Raw genomic sequence first — 20,803 nt, 5'->3', positions numbered from 1 at the left:
ATTTGCTTGCAACAAATTGCATTCGACGCAGATTCCTGTCCCATTGTTTCCTATTTGAAATTGGCCAGATCAGACTATGGGATCAAAAGTTATGGCCAAAATACAAATTCATACAAAAAAATCGCATAAAAAATGTCACTCATTTTTCGGGCACTTATCTTCAACCGATTTGCTCGCAACAAGTTGCATTCGACGCAGAATCCTGTCCCATAATTTCCTATTTGAAATTGGCCAGATCGAACTATGGGATCGAAAGTTATGGCCAAAATACAAATTCATACGAAAAAATCGCGTAAAAAATGTCACTCATTTTTCGGGCACCGATTTCAACCGTTTGCTCGCAGCAAGTTGCATTCGACGCAGAATACTGTCCCATTGTTTCCTATTTGAAATTGGCCAGATCGGACTATGGGATCAAAAGTTATGGCCAAAATACAAATTCATTAAAAAAAATCGCGTAAAAAATGTCACTCATTTTTCGGGCACTTATCCTCAACCGATTTGCTCGCAACAAGTTGCATTCGACGCAGAATCCTGTCCCATTGTTTCCTATTTGAAATTGGTTAGATCAGACTATGGGATCAAAAGTTATGGCCAAAATACAAATTCATACAAAAAAATCGCGTAAAAATGTCACTCATTTTTCGGGCACTTATCCTCAACCGATTTGCTTGCAACAAATTGCATTCGACGCAGAATCCTGTCCCATTGTTTCCTATTTGAAATTGGCCAGATCAGACTATGGGATCAAAAGTTATGGCCAAAATACAAATTCATACAAAAAAATCGCATAAAAAATGTCACTCATTTTTCGGGCACTTATCTTCAACCGATTTGCTCGCAACAAGTTGCATTCGACGCAGAATCCTGTCCCATAATTTCCTATTTGAAATTGGCCAGATCGAACTATGGGATCGAAAGTTATGGCCAAAATACAAATTCATACGAAAAATCGCGTAAAAAATGTCACTCATTTTTCGGGCACATATTGTTGTATTTGACGTAGAACCCTGTCCCGTTGTTTCCTATTGAAAATTGGCCATATCGGACTATGGGATCGAAAATTATACCACTTTTTTTATGGAAAAATCGCTAAAAAAATGTCACTCATTTTTCAGGCAATTTTCCTCAACCAATTTGCTCGCATTTAATTGCATTCGACGCAGAATATCTCATATTTTCTTATTGAAAATTGGCCAGATCGGGCTATGGGTTTAGATGTTATGGTCAAATTACTATTTATTGTGAAAAAGAGTTCAAACAAGTCTAGCTCACTTTTTTAGCACTTAGACTTCATCTATTCCCCAAGCAACACAAGTTCAACACATCTGGTTGCAGTAACCATTGTGACTGAATCCGGTCATATATAAGTTACTGTGATTGATGTGCAATATGTGTGCTTCTCAGATCGCTCGCAACAGATTGCATTCGACGCAGAATCTTGTCTCATTGTTCCCTATAGAAACTTGGCCGGATCGAACAATTGGGTCAAAAGTTATGGCGAAAATACTAATTTTAAAACTACAAAATAAAATGCCAATTTTTGCTCTTATGCTCATCCGATTTGTTTGCAACAAATTGCGTTTGTCGAGAATTTTTTTTTATGCATAGGGACACGGCAGGTATTTCCGTCCATCGTCTTGGTGGCTAAAATCATCGAAAGGAAGGCCTTTTTGCTAGAGCTCCAATATAGCAGAACGTATCTCCTGAGTTTACGATTTGATACGGATGAGTTTGTCAAAAAAGTTTCTCTTTTATTGGTTTTCGAGACTACGACGAAAAGACGAAAATACCTGCCTTAACCCTATAAATAAATATGAAAAATAAGACCAATCCGCATATTGTCCACTAAATTAATGATTTTATGTGTGTTACTTCTACGTGAAGTTAAACGATTTACAATGATATGGAAATGCTAATATCATCTTCCAAACTTAGACGTACATGTTCATGATAGAACTAGAGGCGAAAGTATAGAATTGATAGTTCCGTTTAGCAACCATATAACCAGAGACCGGCGGAGTGAAAAACTGTCGAAATGGCAACGTATGAAAAGGTGTGATATCGTGGAAATAATACTGGCATCACTTGAACTTTTAGCTTGACTCTTATGGGTGAAAAAAGTAAACAAGTCGATTTGGAACCTCTTTTGACGGTTTGATTGGAAACAAGATGGCGTCTTTGCAGATCTCTTATTCTAGTATTTCTAGTTACGTTAGGATACGGCAGGCATGAAGCATGTTTTTATAGAAGTCGATTTGAAAGCGAGCGGAGGGCAATATTGGTGGAAGGCTGACATATCTCACTGACCTTCCTTCGCTCCCGTATGAAGAGCTTGGCAGGGAAGAATATCAGTGTGGAAGCTATGCACCATCACAAATATTGCCCTCCGCTCGCTTTCAAATCGACTTCTATAAAAACATTCTTCATGCCTGCCGTATCCTAACGGAACTATCAATTCTATACTTTCGCCTCTAATTCTATCATGAACATGTACGTCTAAGTTTGGAAGATGATATTAGCATTTCCCTATCATCACGTATTGGTGTTATTTGAGATTTTTCCAAACCTTTTGAACGAACGAGAAAGGCACCATCACCGCTAGGTGGATTAATCTGGGTTTTATGTAAACATTACAACATAATTCGAATTTCAAACTTAACAAAATCCAACAATACAAAAATTAAAATGAAACGAAATCAAGTTTAATCCTCTGTTCATAACACCTGAAATCAAATATCAAAGCCAATTAATTTAATTACTGTTGAATTCAATTCCTCCTAGAGGTGAGCACCACCATCGCCGACATTTTTGCATCGGCGCGCCACTGATAAAATCCGTCACGCATCTGACCTATAATTCTCAACGCCGGTTCATAATTGTGAATATCGTGAATTTTCAGAATTAAGAAAAATTCCGAGTTGAAATTTCGAGAATGTCAAGTCTACATTCCGATAAGTGTTGTGTGAAAATTTTGAAAAATTTCCCAATTGATAACCTTGAAATTTTCTGAATAATTTCCGGTGGCAATTATGGAGAATTTTTAGTTGAACTTTTTGTGAACTTCTCGTAAAAAAATCGAATAAATTTTCATGAAAATTAGATAGGCTTTTTTACAAAAATTGCAAATATTTTCTTTTGTGGAAATTCAAACTGTTTTTGGTGGGAAATTCAAATAATTTCTCGTGGAAGTTTTCAACAATTTATTTAGAAATTCCGAAAATTTTCCATCGATAATTCCAAAGAATTTTCATTAGAACTGCATTAGAAGAAATTTACGAAGGAGAATTTTCCACGGGCATTTCATATAATTTTGCTTATATTTGCAAAGAAATCCTCGCGAAAATTCCGAAGAAATTCCGAAATCAAGCAAAAAATTTTGGGGATTTCCTAGAAAATCTCCAATGAATATTCTGAAGGGTTCCTCGCGGAAATTTTGGAGAATTCCCTTTACAAGTTCCAAAGAATATCTTTTGCTCATTCCAAAGACTTTTTCTTAGATATTCCAAAATGCTTCCTTTGTAAATTCAAAAAAAGTTGAAGTACGACATAATTTCCATAGTTTGCAAAGAAGTTCCCGCCGAGAATCAAACGAAATTCTAGAAGAATCTGCAGTAAAAACCAAGTGAAGATTTTGAAAAAATCGAAAGTTTTTATAGAATTCTTTTAAGAATTTTCCTGCTCAACACAGAAAAATTTCCTGGTGAAATCCATGATAGTTTTAAGCCGTAGCTCAGACTTTTACTTTAGTGAAATTCATTAAATTTTCAAAGAGAAATACAAAAGATTATTTCGGTAAAGTCTTGCAAAAAAACCGCAACATCCTAAAAAATCAAACAAGTGTCGCACGAAGCTGCTGTATAAATCGCTTTTAAAAAACATAAAATCAAAAAGTCTACGTAGAGTTTTGGTATACCCCCCGTCCCCCTTCGTAGACTATCGTAGACTTTTTCGAAAAAACCTTCCCCCACCCCCTCAAGAGTCTACGTGGTTTGCCCCTTTGAGGCATTCAGGGTTCGCCTTAGGCGACCCATCTTGCTCCATCATACCCTATAATCAACACGTGGTGTATTTAGTCAATAAAAGAAAGACTAACTTGTCTTATGACACGTACATTAATTATCAATCTTCCATACAAAAAGCACCACGAGGAAAACAAATGCAACATACGATTTGATGCAATTTATCGTAATTTGATAAAACTGCTCATCATCAAATGTCAGAAATACATATGTGAGTGGATCCTTAAGTTAAGTCCAACAGCTCTCACACATCCGTTTTTCCAATGGGTATATATTTGTGTTACTGATCATTCATTAAATTTACTAGACAAAAAGTTTCATATCTTACAAACTAGAACTTACTTCCAGAGAGAGGCAATTCAATGCCCATTCCTACAGTAGTGGGAAAAGGTACGATAACTAAGACGGACCGACACTAACAGCTTCTTCTGCTTTCCGATTTCATCGGTTATGTATTAACAATTTCATGACTATCGATTAAAATTAATACTATATGATAAGTGATTTCTTTTCTCCGTCTTTTAAAACAAACAAGCAACGAGAAATAAAGTGCTTTTTTCATTACATCATTCCTTTCTCATATTTTCCTTCCTTTCTTCGTCTTTCCGATATTTTTTTAAATGGTGAATCTCAATGTTAATGATGACACTAACCACACATCTCTCTGATGGATACACCGGTCGTGAGCGTGAAGTACTAGATCAAAGCGCGCTGGCTGGAGTTTTGTGCTATTGTTCTTCAAGTCTCCCGGCTAGTCCGGTTCGCCAGAATCTCTTCGGGGTGGGTAAATCGATGAATGCGAACGTTTTATTTTTTACATCTGTGTTTGGTAGCAATTTTGTTGTGAGGTTTGGATTCATAATTTCTTTACAGCGTGAGTAAAAAGAACTAAGTAAAAAATAAATATCACAAAAACGACTTCATGCGCTGCGGAGGAGGACACAAACAGAAAAAAAAATCTACTACACAATGATCTACTACTATACAATCTGAGCGGTCTAGTACCGATTTATTGGTTGCACTTTTGGATTCCTATAAACAATTGACGAGTTGAACATGCGAATATGGAAGGAGAGTGATGATACTTTGGAAAATTTGCAAATTTCTTAAAACATCATCAAACTGATTCATTTTTTCCGCAACTCCAAACCGACAAATTACGCTTCTTCATCGCCCTTTGTTATTTTAAAATTTTCGTTCATCGATTGTTTCTTTAGCTGAGATTCAAATCTCTCTGTCTTTTGTGTTTAGTTTATCTTATTTGGTTTGATTGGGTGGGTTTTGGCTTTGGGGTGATTTTTCCTAACATGGTTGGCCGAAGCAGCGTTCTTGCCTTTGCGAAAACGATGGTGGGAGTGGGTGGACTGCGGATGTTGCTTGCCATGATCTGTTGCTCTACTGCCCTGGTTGTTTCGGTTGTTGATAGAGGTCACTGCCGTCGTAATCATTGTTGTCGTCAAGGTCAAATCGTTGGTGATGGTGGTTGTGGTGGTATTAGGAGAGGTGGTACTTCCTAGCTCGAGTGCAAGGCCCAGGGCCTCCCGCCGTGGCGTACGAGCGCTTACGGAATCGATTGAGTTACCGGCGGTACTATGGGTAGATTTGTTGGTTTTGTTGCATCTGATTCTAGGACTAATATTACTACTACAACTATTACGTCTGCTAGTTGCTGTTGTTGAGTGATGATGATTCTTATTGTTGTTGTTTGTTTGTTGTGGTTGCTCGTGTTGCTGTTTTGTGGGCGCTAAGTGAGCGTGAGTTTTATTGCTACCTCCGGCCAATGAGTCCGTTGGGGGGCTGAGTACTGCTCATGTGGATAAGCTCAAGCTCCACCAGCAGTGGGAAGTGGTCCGACGGTATATGTGGATGGGGACAGCCGACCACTTTGTTTTCCCGCAGCCAGTCGGCGGAAATGGGACCGAGCAGACCAAGCGGGATCATACCTTGCTTCGAGTAAAATACATAATCGATAATACCTTTAAAATCGAATGTATAATTTGTATATGGCATTATATCTTCACTGTACGCCGATGCTAGCTTAAAGGAATGAGTAAATTCATTCGGTGTATCACAATTTGATATACGCTGTAGGCAGGACTTATATCCCAGCTCCTTGAAATCTTGATGGTCCATTGATACACGCCCGGCACCGAGGAACTCGATCACACCGGAATCAGGCAGCGAGTTGAAGTCTCCGCACAGCACCAGCTGCACGTTGTTCACGTCAAACTTGTGCCCTGGCCGGAAGCTGTGGCCAACCTCGTCCAATATCGTTTTCAGCTCGTTGCTGAGCATCATCGTCTGGATGAGCTTGACATCGCAAAACTCCGGATCCCAGTGGATGTGCGCCGTACAGACCAGAATCGGCTGCGAAGAGGCAATCTGCTCTGGCGATACGCCCTCCCATGCGCTTTCCTTCACTTTAAGCAGGGCCGCCAAACCGATATTGTCCTTCGGCATCACCCGGTTCAGCATGTGGTCCGAACCTTCCGCATTCGCCATCGCCAGCTGGTTGAACTCAATTAGGTGCTCCTTGATGAGTGAGAACCTGCAATTTGAAAGTAATGTCATTACCCGAGCGAAGAATAAACGTAGAAATGCAAAATCGTACTTGGATGATCGGAAGAAGATTGCACACCCGTCGACATATTTCCGATCCGACTCGGACATGGTCTTGGCCCGGGATTTGGGCGAAAAAATCCCTTCGTATCCGTCGTTCTTCAGCTCCGGTTTGAAGAAGTTAAAGAACTGATCGGTTTCGACTTCCTGCAGGCTGATGATGTCCGCCGAATAATGCCGGATCTCGTCCAAAATTGCCTGCAAGAGTGGTCCATAGGTTAGCATTAATTGATAATCAACGATAATGTAACGAGCAGATTTACCTTTTTCCGATACTCCCAACTAAGAGCCCAACTTGGACAGTAGCCGTACATCTGTCTGGTGGCGTATTTGTCGCATAGTACGTTATAGCACATGACGGTGAATATGCCTGCAAAGAGAGATAGAAAATGATGTGTTGTATAAATTTTATGTAACAAGCTTTGGATTGCAGTATTTGTGGGATGCTTTTCTGTATTTTTCACCGCCAAAATAACTAGTCTGCTAATGGCACGGTAAATTTTTACCAGATATTTATCATTTAAGATAAGGTTGAGGGCAGCAGGCGCTATGTCCTTCCCAGGCCATCTGCGAGTCGTGGTGCCTGCCTACGACGTGGTGGGGTTTGACAGTGGGCTCTGTTAAACTTCTATAAAAAGCTGCATGTATCCACAAGTAGGCTCCGCCAAAGCGACTGTGCCGGTCCTGGTGTTAGGTGGGCCGCTAAACAGCCCTGACACGACGGCCCTCCGAAGAGACAGGAGGTTTGCGCAGGCCCAATAAGCCACCTTTCAAAACAACCATTACGAACGACATAGATGATAATACGACTCAATACAATCGGCAACGTCCTAGGCGACGAATAAAGGATCACTAGTCTTTGCAGGTTGAGACCAACGAGTTGAGAACCGGCATCATAGTGCTGGGCAAGATGCCCCAACGAGTAATTGGGTGGCAGCCAATCAACGCAAGGATATGCAAGCCGAGGATAAAAGGTCGCATCATCAACGTGCACTGCCCACACGAAGGGAGACCCGACGACGAGAAAGAAGCGTTCTATGTACAGCTGGAGCAGACATACGATGGATGCCCACTGCGGGACGTCAAAATCGTCATCGGCGACATGAATACTCAGGTAGGAAGGGAGGAAATGTATAGACCGGTCATCGGACCGGATAGTCTGCATACCGTATCGAACGACAACGGCCAACGATGCATTAACTTTACAGCCTTCTGCGGAAAGGTAGTCCGAAGCACTTTCTACCCCAGCAAGAATATCCACAAGGCCACATGGAAATCACCTAATCAAGCAACGAAAAACCAAATCGACCACGTTCTAACCGACGGTAAATTCCTCTCCGACATCACAAACGTACGCACTTACCGCAGTGCGAATATTGAATCCGACCACTACTTCGTTGCAGTATGTCTGCGCTGCGCTCCAAACTCTTGACGATGTACAACACGCGTCGGAGTCGTCCGTCGCGGCTAAACATTGGGCGGTTACAAAACGGTAGACTAGCCCAAGAATACGCGCAGCAGCTGAAAGTGGCACTCCCAACGGAAGAGCAGCTAGGCGCAGCGTCTCTTGAAGATGGCTGGAGAGATATTCGATCCGCCACTGGTAGCACCACAACCGCTGCACTTGGCACGGTGCCCCCGGATCAGAGAAACGACTGTTATGACGGCGAATGTGAGCAGTTAGTGGAAGGGAAGAATGCAGCCTGGGCGAGATTGCTGCAACACCGCACGAGGGCGTCCCAGGCACAATATAAACGGGCGCGGAACAGACAAAACTCGATTTTTCAGAGGAAAAAGCGACAGCAAGAAGATCGAGACCGTGAAAAGACGGAGCAACTGTACCGCGCAAATAACACACGAATGTTCTATGAGAAGTTAAACCGTTCACGTAAGGGCCACGTGCAACAGCCTGATATGTGTAAGGGCATAAACGGGAACCTTCTTACGAACGAGCGTGAGGTGATCCAAAGGTGGCGGCAGCACTACGAAGAACACCTGAATGGTGATGTGGCAGACGAAAATGGCGGTATGGTGATGGACCTGGGAGAACGCGCGCAGGACATAATTTTACCACTCCTTTACCGGCTCCGGATCTCCAGGAAATCCAGGAGGAGATTGGCCGGCTGAAGAACAACAAAGCCCCTGGGGTTGACCAACTACCAGGAGAGCTATTTAAACACGGTGGTGAGGCACTGGCTAGAGCGCTGCACTGGGTCATTACCAAGATTTGGGAGAAGGAAGTTTTGCCGCAGGAGTAGATGGAAGGTGTCGTGTGTCCCGTCTACAAAAAAGGCGATAAGCTGGATTGTAGCAACTACCGCGCAATCACATTGCTGAACGCCGCCTACAAGGTACTCTCCCAAATGTTATGCCGCCGACTAATACCAATTGCAAGAGAGTTCGTGGGGCAGTACCAGGCGGGATTTATGAGCGAACGCTCCACCACGGACCAGGTATTCGCCATTCGCCAAGTACTGCAGAAATGCCGCGAATACAACGTTCCCACACATCATCTATTCATCAACTTCAAAGCCGCATATGATACAATCGATCAGGACCAGCTATGGCAGCTAATGCACGAAAACGGATTTCCGGATAAACTGATACGGTTGATTAAGGCGACGATGGATCGGATGATGTGCGTAGTACGAGTTTCAGGGGCATTCTCGAGTCCCTTCGAAACCCGCAGAGGAAACCTGAAGAGGGAAGCTAAGCGGATCGAACTAGTTATCAACACGTCGAAGACGAAGTACATGATAGGAAGAGATTCAAAAGAAGACAATGTAAGCCACCCACCGCGAGTTTGCGTCGGTGATGACGAAATCGAGGTGGTAGAAGAAATTGTGTTTTTGGGCTCACTGGTGACAGCCGAAAATGATACCAGCAGAGAAATTCGGAGACGCATAGTGGCTGGAAATCGTACGTTTTTTCGACTCCGCATCGAATAGAGTTCGCCGCCGTACCAAACTGACAATCTACAAAACGCTTATTAGACTACCGCTCTACGGACACGAGACCTGAACGATGCTCGTGGAGGACCAATGCGCACTTGGAGTTTTAGAAAGGAAAGTGCTGCGTACAATCTATGGTGGTGGACGGTACGTGGAGGAGGCGAATGAACCACATGAACCAATGCATCAGCTGTTGGGAGAACCATCCATCGTTCACACCGAGAAAATCGGAAGACTGCGGTGGGCCGGGCACGTAGCCAGAATGTCGGACAGTAATCCGGTGAAAATGGTTCTCGACAACGATCCGACGGGAACAAGAAGGCGAGGTCAGGATCGATCAAGTGGAGGACGGTTTGCGGACCCTCCGCAGACTGCGTGGTTGGCGAAGTGCAGCCATGGACCGAGCTGAATGGAAAAGACTTTTATGTTGTTTAACAGAGATCATCTCCGCTTCTAATCTATAGATAAAATCTACTCCCATCACTTCTCTGCAGATCCCATCACAAAAGCAGAGAAGTGATGGGAGTAGATTTTCTCTATAGTATGGTCCGCTGATGATGACCGAACATATTTGTAGGTCGAAACCTTCGGTAATTTGCTTAGTTTGATTAATGTTCACCGAAAAAAGTCGATGAAAATAATCTCACAGAAGACTTTTATGTACTGCACAGGCCACTCCGTCCTTAGTCTGGAAATAAATGTAAAAAATTCGTCCAGATATTCCTCCGTATGTTCCTCAGGATATTCCTCCATATATTGCTCCGGAAATTCCTCAAGGAATTCGTCCAGATATTCCTTCTAAAATTCCTCCAAGAACTCCTCCGGATATTCCTCCAGGAGTTTGTTCATATTTTACTCCAGGAATTTCTCCGGATATTTCTCCAGGACTTCCTCTGGATGTTCATCCGAATATTCCTGAAGATATTCCTCCAGGAATTCGTCCAGATATTCCCCGAAGAGTTCCTCCGGGTATTCCTCCAGGAATTCGAGCGGATATTCATCCAGAAATCCATCCGGATATTACTCCTGGAAATCTGCCAGATATTCCTTCAGGAATACTTCCAGTTATTCTACAAAAAAAACACCCGGATGTTACTCCAGAAATTCCGCCTGATATTCCTCAAGAAATTTGTCTAGATATTACTCCAGGCATTTATCCGGATATTTTTCCAGGGATTCCTCCGAATGTTCTTTCAGAAGTTGCTTCAAATATTTTTCCAGAAATTCGACCAAATTTTCATCCAGGAATTCTTCCGGATATTCCACCAGAAATACTTCCGGATATTCCTAAAGATATTCCTCCAGGTATATCTTTCCTCCGGATATTCCTCCAGGGATTCATCCAGATATTCCTCCAGCAAGAATTCCTGGATAAATATCCAAAGGAATTCCTGGGAGAAAATCGGGAGGAACTACTGGAGGAATATCCAAAGGAATTCTTGAACGAATTTCCGGACGAATTCAAGAAGGAATATCCGGAGAAATATTTGGAGGAATATCCTGAGGAATTCTATGAGAAATATCTGGAGGAATTCCTGGAAGAATATCCGGAGGAAATTCAGGGAGAATATCAGGAGGAATTTCTGAAGGAACGTCGGGAGGAATTCCAGGGGGAATATCTGAAAGAATTCCTGGAAGAATATCGTGAAGACTTTCTGGAGAAATTTCCAGATGAATTTCTGATGGAATATCCGGAGAAGTTCGTGGAAGAATATTCGAAGGAATATCTGGAGGATTTATCAAAGAAATTCCTGGAGGAATATCTGGAAGAATACCAGGAGGAATATACGAAGGAATCCTGGACGAATATCCAGAAGTATTCCTGGATCTATAACTGGAGGTCTTATGTCTTTTGTATCAGTATCAGGAAATAATTATTTGGTTTATTTGTTTTATTTGTCTTATTTGTCTTATTTGAATTATTTGTCTTATTTGTCTTATATGTCTTACTTGTATTACTTGTCTTACTATGCTTATTTTTCTTATTTGTCTCATTTGTCTTATTTTTCTTATGTCTTTTGTATTTCACATCCTTTCTTCATCAGCACCACGATCATCACTCGAATCCTGCATATTTGTAACCTTCGTACAATACATTTTTTATGACATTTTCCAATGTTTCATATTCTTCAACCAGCTGGTGTTTGTTTATTTTGATCTCCCCATTCTGTGATTGGTCGACGCTGCTCTTTTTCTCTCGCCGATCCTCTGCACGGAAGAAATAAACTACCCAATAGTGAGTTTAATTCACCCAACCTCGAACATCCGTACGGGAAGCCAAAATTGAGTAAGTAGGGTCAAAGTAGTTTGCCTTTACTCCCATGTTAAAAAAGTACCCAACGGAAAAAATATTTACCCAAATGTAAGTTTAATTCACTCAATTTCGACCTCAGGTAATACAACTCAACATTGGCTTCCCGTATTGAAGTGGCGTCGTTGGATTGTTTGGCTCTTTTGTTTTTGACAACAAAAGAAAGAGTGGATGAAAGAGAAGAGAAAAAATAACTCAAAAGTAAGTTTAAAAATACTCAATTTTGGGTACTTTTTTTCTTCCGTGTGCACGAGTGATGATTTTCTTCTCCATTGTTGTCAGTCCCTTTTGTTCTCCGTTTACTTCAAATTCTCAAGCAATTGTATTGCGAGAACAGAGAAAACTTCTAATTTTGCGGAGCAAAGAAGAAGAAGAAGACTGAGTGTCGGAAACATCAAATGATATGCACTGTGCGAAAAGTGTTGATATTCCTTTAAATCAAGAATATTCGAGAAGTCTAAAATTTATCAAAAGCGATTAAATAGGGTAAAGTGCCCAATAGTGGACCCCCAACCAATAGTGGACCCTCCAGCCATTTTTGCATTATTACAGCACAATGTAAACATTTTGCTATGAAATTCCATCGGGAGAACCCACCCTACAGTCCTATGATTTGATTACATGCATTAGAAATGCTATGGAAAGTAAAATTAGATGATTTTTTACAATTCTATAAAAAATAAACACGAGAGTGTCCATTATAGGAATATTTTGGGGGGTCCATAATAGGGAAGAAGAACATCCCGAAACGGAACATAAAAATCGAATGAAGTGTCGACTATAGGGAAGCAATTTCCTATTATGGACCCTCAGGGGGTCTACTATAGGGCGAATTCAGTCAGACTTTAAAATGTTAATTTCAACGAATAACGTCGATTATTTGAGTGTTTTATGTATGTATCGTGAAGAGGAGATGCAAAGCTTGATATTAAATATCACGCAAAATTAATATTTTGAAAATTTCCACTCCTTATGCCAGGATAAACAAACTTTCGCTACTAGGGGGTCCACTATTGGGCATTTTACCCTACGTTCCGAAATTCCTTGAAAGTGCCATAAAACTTATTTAAATTATATAGCGGCATGTAACACGTTTGCGGAACCACTTTCCGACGGTCGACCGTCGGACCCTCGTTCGAATTTTTCTATCTTCTCGCAATAAACTGAACAATGATGAAATAATGTTGGCAACAATGACAGCTTCATAGACTTGTGCAGGGGAGGGGGTTCATCGAATTCACTCACCCGATGGATTTTGACATTTGAGCGGGTCGTCTTCTCGAACAAAAAGTTCATTATGCGACCCGCTCAAACGTCATAATTTCTTGGGGGAGTTCATTTTGCGTTAGTCTATTCTGGCGGGCTAAATCGTGCGATTTTCTCTCTCAAAGAGAGCTACCACGTCCTCTTTTTAGCCTTTCCGTCCCCAATGCTGTTTTTGAGAGCTTTCAAAAATCTAAACTGCTGCAAAACCCGCATTTCTTGACCGATTATCTCGCAACAAGTTGCATTCGGACACAACTTGCTGGACCTTATAAATGAATCTTTACGAACTGGGCACGTGCCACAAGTTTGGAAGGAATCTCTAGTGATTCCGATTCAAAAAGTTGCTGGGACGATTAAAGCCGAAGAGTTTCGTCCTATCAATATGTTGCACACATTAGAGAAAATTTTGGAACTTGTAGTAAAAGGCCAGCTGCTTGAGTATTTGAATAGAAATAACTTGCTGATACCGGAACAATCGGGATATCGAGAAGGTCATTCTTGTGAAACCGCATTGAACTTGGTATTAGCTAAATGGAAGGAAAATGTAGAGCGTAAAGATACGATTGTTGCTGTGTTCTTGGATCTAAAACGCGCTTTTGAGACAATTTCTCGGCCCTTATTGTTGAGCACAATCAAGCGCTTTGGAATTTCGGGATCTGCATACAATTGGTTTGAAAGCTATTTGTCTGACAGATCTCAAAGGACTGCTTTTAATGATTCTGTTTCTAGTCCCGTGGAGAACACGCTAGGAGTGCCACAGGGAAGTGTATTAGGGCCTATTTTATTCATTATGTATATAAATGACATGCGACGAGTCTTACGATTTTGTGATATAAATCTTTTGCTGATGACACCGTGATATTCATTGCAGCTAAAAATTTAGCAGATGCCGTTTCACGCTTGAACGAGGATTTACACTCTCTAAGTAGATGGTTGAAATACAAGCAATTGAAATTGAATATTAATAAAACAAAATACATGGTAATTTCGTGAACCCGAGTAAATGAGGATGTCTCTGTTAAAATTGATGATGAGACAATTGATCGCGTCCGCGATATTAAATATCTTGGCGTGATTATTGATGACAAGCTAAAATTTGACATACATATTGACAATGTTATCAAGAAAATAGCCAAGAAGTATGGAATGCTCTGTCGATTAAAACACGATTTGACTATTGGTAGCAAAATACTCTTGTATAAATCAATCATCTCTCCTCATCTGGATTTTTGCCCTTCCATCCTTTTCTTGGCTAACGAAACACAAATATCGAGATTGCAGCGCTTACAAAATAAAATAATGCGTTTGATTTTAAAATGTGATAGATTCACTTCCTCAACTTTCCTGTTGGACGCCTTACAATGGCTGTCAGTGAAGCAAAGAATAGTGTACTTGACTATGGTGTTCATTTTTAAAGTAATAAACGGTTTACTGCCTCGATATTTGTGTGATCGAATTGAAAGAGGAAGTGATATTCATAGTTATAATACTAGACACGCGGATAATGTGAGAACACCCTATTTTCTGTATGGCGCTTCACAAAACTCTTTGTTTTTTAAAGGAATAAATGTTTTCAATTCGATGCCTTCACACATCAAACGTGCAGTCACGCTAACACAGTTTAAGAGACAATGTATTTCACACGTCAAAGCTGCCTTTTGAACAGCTACCCGGCAATTTTTTACCCGTTAACACATGTACATATCTTGACGAAGTTTTTAACAACGGATGATTTTTATGGACCATTTTTTATTTTTATTATTTATTGAGGCATTAATAAGCTATAACGTTCGCCTCGATGATGATGATGGATTTTAATTTATTGACGTAGTTTATTTCTGAACCTTTCTTAGTGTAGTCTACAAAAGTTTGAGCATCGCGCGCGGATTACAGATATGAATGATTTTGAATTTATTTAACTGTTGAATTTAACGAACTGTTGAATCATGCTCTTGAATTAGTAGTAAGCCTTCTGGTAGATTATTTTGTACTCGCGGTTGTTCCGAAACTTTTGTTATCGGCGGAGCGGTTACACAAGTTTTGATGTTTGGTTGTCGAACCTAATGATCCATGTTCAGATACATGTGAGTTTTAGATTGCGATATTGGTTTGTGAAAAGAACGCGATGTTTGGCGGAGCTTTTGAAATCTGTGCGAGAGGTTTCACAAGTTTAGCTTTTGATGAGCTCCATGTATCACTACTGTTGATTACAAAAATTCTAGGTGTAGTTCTTTAGTTCATTTTACCAATTTATTTTTGCTGTACAGTATGGAATTTTATTTTGGATTTTATATCTGTATATACAATCGGATCGTTTGTTTGCAAAACCGATTACATTGATCTTATTTAATTATCTTAAAGATAACTCGTCCAGCTCAAACCTTTGTAGGGGTATGTGGCGGGACCATCATCATCATCATCATCATCATCATCCACAGTACGGTTCCAAAATTATTTCAGATTCCGTTGGGGTCAGTTGACCCCGGAATAAGGTGCCATTTACAAATTTAAGTCAAAACAGGTCGTGCGAAACCTCAAACTTCATGATTTTACAAAGCAATGATGGGAATGGGCTACATAGCATAGCATAGCATAGCATATCTGACCGCACACTATCCTGGGTTGGCTGTCGATAGGGACGTTAGATGCGCCAGAAAAACAGCCTGGGGCTTGGCATGTTTTTCATTCAACGATCCCTTTGTTCAACACCTGGCCAGGTCCTTACGATCAGTGGGGATTTGGGTGGGAAGTGTTGATTAGATACCTACTTAAGAAGATGCGGAGAACTCGCGCGACCTTCATAGGTATCTGGAGTTGGAGTTTGGATGGGTTATTGAGGGGTGCTTTTCTTGGCGAAAAAGCATAAATATTATATTTTTATTGGTATTGATATTGTAAGAGGTGATGTTTTGTTCTTGAATGTAATATGAATAAATAGATTTTGGCAAAACAATTGCATTGATTTTGCAATCTGAAGCATATTTCTGAAATAATGAATTGTAGTAATATTAGACTTTGTAGTGTGATGCTGGTTCAGAATCTTCGTCAGCACCCAATGTTTCTAAAAGTGAAGATCAATAATTGTCATTTGGTTAGGTAAATCGTTTATGACAAGATGATTGTTTATAAATGTTTATGCGAGATTATTTAAAATATATGGAGCTCCGCGGTAATTTAATAAAATCTATGGAAATATTAAGAATACATGTAAAAAAACGTTGAAATTTATAAAAATCAATGGAGAGCAAATTGATCCTAGGTGTGAAACAAACTTCACCAGCAACACTTGTTTCAGCTGAAATAGAAAATATAAATATTTAGATTGTTATTACATTATTTGAAAAATGGATCACAGTGTCCCTGGCCAAAGAACCTCAGCTTCAAGAAATCAGCGTCACCAGATCATCCACTAATCGAGTCTAATTTATATCCGCGAAATGAGCATAGATAGTTGAATTAAAAAGTGCTTGAAAAAAATTAATGATAAAATATGAAGCATTTAATTATAAGGTTATGATATCTACGGATAAATGGAAATATCAAGTTATGAGAAAAAAAATAGAAATATATAAATATATAAAATTATACATATCTGTGTAAATAAGATATAGAAAATATGATATAGAAAATATAAATTTATGTATAAAGGGGAATTTGAAAATATCCTAAAAACTAAAACAGAAATTAAAAAGCGTATCCAATCCTTCCGATCTCAAACTTCTGTGCTCTAACCGAAAGCTGGAAAGCTGCAGCTAGCCAATCTTCTCACACTCCCGATCAACCAGGATTCAGACTGCTAACTACAAGGCTAGTGGAACAAACTTATTTCAAACTTAATTAATTTTCAACACATATTTTTTTTAGATCTCCCCAAGAAAAAAAATCAACTGAGCATCAAATAAACGCATAGGTATATGAAATACATAGTTAAATATAAGTATACAAGATATATTTATTGCAGCACTCGGATTCAATATGAATAAAGAGTCTCCTAGGTCCCCTATAAGCTCTAAAAGTTAAGCGAGAAATCCACACAACATCAATAAGAAAACATGACAAACACCATTTCACCTGAAAAAGGGAATATAGATCCTAATTATGTTAATATATTATTTAATTATATAGTTCGCGGTGTCTCTCCAGGACAGGAATATAAAATTAATTGAAAATATTTGAAGATTTATGTAAAAATTATGAATAGAAAATATAGAGCTATTGAGTGAAATGTTTTGCCCCTTCACAAGACGAGCCGACACTACTCCACTTTATTCAACCGCCACTTTACAGATACGTACTTCGACCGCAGATTGTCTCAAGCTTCTTTTACTTGACCCGGCTATGACAAAAAAAGAGCCAACTCGTAGTATGACAAATAAAAATATGATTGACAATATTTGTAATTATATGAATGCACGCCCGGTCGGTCGTAGGCGGGATTTCCGGGAACTACTTTAGGACATAATTGGAACGCAAATGACTATCTCAAGAATAATCACATTATAGTAGCACCAATGGTTACTACCCCGAGAAACAAGTACAACACAGTTGACCACGACCAAAACCCGAAACTCGACCCATTGATAATTTAGAATACCGTCAAAGCACATCGACCAAACTCCAGCATGCCCATCGTGCCCCCCCAATACAGCTGCGAGCAGTTCTAAATTTCAACCTAATCGTTCTGTAACCAAGTCCAGGTTGGGAGCAAGGATGTTATCGATCATTCAGCAGTCTATCAATAACTCATTCCAGAAGCTGAATTTCAAAATGTGTTTTTTGGTGGACTTCTAGTGCGAAGGCTTCTCTGCAACTCCGCCCCATGGTTCGCTGTCCGAATTCCACCAGTATCGGAGCTATAACTATAGTCTCAGTAACTTAGACTAAATGATAATAAAATTCCAATCATTTAGTTTAAGCCACTGCAACTAGCGCCACAACTCCGTCACTAGTTGAATTCCAACAACGAAGCATTTGGCAGAGTTGCAGAAAAACCCTCGCACCAGAAGTCCACCATACAAACAATTCTGAAATTCAGCTTCTGGAACGAGCTACCGACAAACTACCAAACGACCGAACGCAAACTACTAAATGATCGATAACATCCTTGGTTGGGAGCTTCCGAAAACATTAGCTGTCAGTATAATCCGCTTCTTTCCAACCAGGACTCATCCTTTTGAAATAGGGCACTGCACGGACTGCTTTGTCTCTTTTTCGCTGCAAAGAAATTAGAAAACAACAAGGCCAGTAAACGTCAAAATTTATGAAGAACGAAAGAGATCTTTCCGTGCAGTGCCCTATTGCTACAGCCGCAAACCGAAGCTGAACGCGAACAAAAATGTTTAATGAAAAGGCAAAATTTGCCGCTATGAAACGAGTAGATAGCGCCACCGTAGATCAGTTCGTTCAAAACTGCTCACATGTTAACCTACATATACAGTAGCGACTTTGTTTTGGTGCGTTGAGGGCAAAATGAGTTACCTAAAATAATCCATTAAATACATGACAAAAAACATCAAAACACCTGGTGGTTGGAATCAGAATTAAGAACGTTTGGAAAACTTTCAACGAATATGGCAGAAAGCTTTTGACGAAACATTTGCAAATAGTCTGCAGTGTTGCTATAAAAACATAAAATCAGCTATTCAACAAATAACAAATAATAATTTAATAATAAATCAGAGTTTTATATGTTTGTAGAAAAATAGGTAAACAATTTGTTAATTGAAGAAATAGGAAGTATTCCATGCAATATGTAGTTGTTATTGTTAATGATAATAGTCACTATGGAACATCCTCACCGGTATTCATTTAATCCGTTTTCATTTTTGGCAACAAATGAGCTTTTTTGAACTAAAACTGAGAGCTTCTACGCTTCCAAAGCAAAAACTCTTCGTTGTGTTGAGGTTAATATGTTTCCATGTTTTGAATCTTCACTTATCACTTCAAAAATTCTTCTCAATAGCCCGTTTTCCGATCGAAATTCACTTCTACATCAATATATTCAGCACAAGCAAGTTGTTACACAAAAAATTCTTAATATTTTCCACTTTCTACACTATTAAATTAAGTATTTTATGTTCAGCGCGTGAAACAAACACCCGACGGCAAGAAGTCCCGAGTGGCTCTCCCAGCAATGATGGGAATGGGCTACAAACCCTAAAAATATTATTCCCATCATTGATTTGTGAAATCATGAAGTTTAAGTCGTCGCACGACCTATTTTGAGTCAATTTAGAAAATGGCCATTCTGAAGGTCCCCGGATTGTGTCCGGAAAGAATCCGAGTGGGCAAGGAACCCTAAAAATATCATTCCTATGATTGCTTTGTACAATCATTTGTTTGAAGTGCCGCACGAAATATTTTGAATAAATTTAGAAAATGGCCATTCCGTAGATCCTCGAATTGAATCCGAATGGACAGAGTAGCCGGATTGAATCCGAATGTACAGAGAACCCCAAAAATGTCATTCCCATCATTGCTTTGTGAAATCATGAAGTTTGAGGGGTCGCATGACCTAGTTTGAATCAATTTGAAAAATGGCCATTCCGTTGGTCCCCGGATTTTGACCGATGTGGCCGGATTGAATCCTAATTGGCTAGGAACCCTAAAAATATCATTCCCATCATTGATTTGTGAAATCATGGAGTTTGGGGTGTCGCACGACCTATTTTGAATTAATTTAGAAAATGGCCATTCCGTAGGTTCTCCAAATTGTGGCCGGAATGGATCCGAATGGGCCAGGAGCCCCGTAAAATATTATTCCCATCATTGCTTTGAAAAATCATGAAGTTTGAGTTGTCGCACGACCTATTTTGAATCGATTTATAAAATGGCCATTCCGTAGGTCCCGGGATTATGACCAATGTGGCCAGAATGAATCCGAGTGGCCCAGGAACCCTAAAAATATCATTCTTATAATTGCTTTATACAATCATGCAGTTGTGTCACGAAATATTTTGAATAAGTTTAGAAAATGGCCATTCCGTAGATCCTCTTGCATTGAATATGAATGGACAAAGAACCCCAAAAATATCATTCCCATCATTGCTTTGTGAAATCATGAAGTTTGAGGAGTCGCACGACCTATTTTGAATCAATTTAGAAAATGGCCATTCCGTTGGTCCCGGATTATGACCGATGTGACCGGATTGAATCCGAATGGGCCGAGAACCCTAAAAATATCATTCCCATCATTGCTTTGTAAAATCATGAAGTTCGAGGTGTCGCACGACCTGTTTTGACTTAAATTTGTGAATGGCCACTTATTCCGTGGTCAACTGACCCCAACGGAATCTGGAATAATTCTGGAACCGTACTGTGGATAGCCTCGAACTAGTATAAATCGAAAAGGGATTTATCTGGATGGAATGCAATTTGTTGCGAAAGAATCGGTCAAGAAATCCGGTTTTTAAATCAGTTTAGATTTTTGAAAGCCCTTGAAAACAGTCAGGGACGGAAAGGTTAATGGAAAACCCTTCCCTCAGACCTTAAGAGCCTGCCTTTTGAAGTAGTATCGAAAAGCAGCAGGCTGAAGCTCAAGGTGTTTCATTCGTGGGTATTTCTTGGCAGCAATCTGGCAGATCTCTCCCTATGACAACAGCGTAGTAGACAACCTTGCTTAATTTGAGCTTCTT

The 20,803-nt window shown here is 40.0% G+C and overlaps 1 protein-coding gene across 1 annotated transcript in view; it reads right to left on the bottom strand.

Moving 5' to 3' along the window:
• Positions 1 to 4,561: 4,561 nt before the first annotated feature.
• The window catches only part of LOC134204348 (CCR4-NOT transcription complex subunit 6-like), a 642,731-nt gene continuing 626,489 nt past the window's right edge, over positions 4,562 to 20,803 (bottom strand). Inside the window, exons 5-7 of the mRNA XM_062679178.1 lie at positions 6,905 to 7,011; positions 6,634 to 6,839; positions 4,562 to 6,570 (exon numbers count right to left, since the gene is read on the bottom strand). Of these exons, the coding sequence (XP_062535162.1) occupies positions 5,790 to 6,570; positions 6,634 to 6,839; positions 6,905 to 7,011 (1,094 nt within the window). The 3' untranslated portion in view covers positions 4,562 to 5,789. The remainder of the gene's footprint in view (positions 6,571 to 6,633; positions 6,840 to 6,904; positions 7,012 to 20,803) is intronic.

Source organism: Armigeres subalbatus, chromosome 1 (genome assembly GCF_024139115.2).
Source record: "Armigeres subalbatus isolate Guangzhou_Male chromosome 1, GZ_Asu_2, whole genome shotgun sequence".
Classification (NCBI taxonomy): Eukaryota; Metazoa; Arthropoda; class Insecta; order Diptera; family Culicidae; genus Armigeres; species Armigeres subalbatus.
The sequence above is the reverse complement of the archived record's forward strand: the minus strand, read 5'-3'. Positions and strand labels throughout refer to the sequence as shown.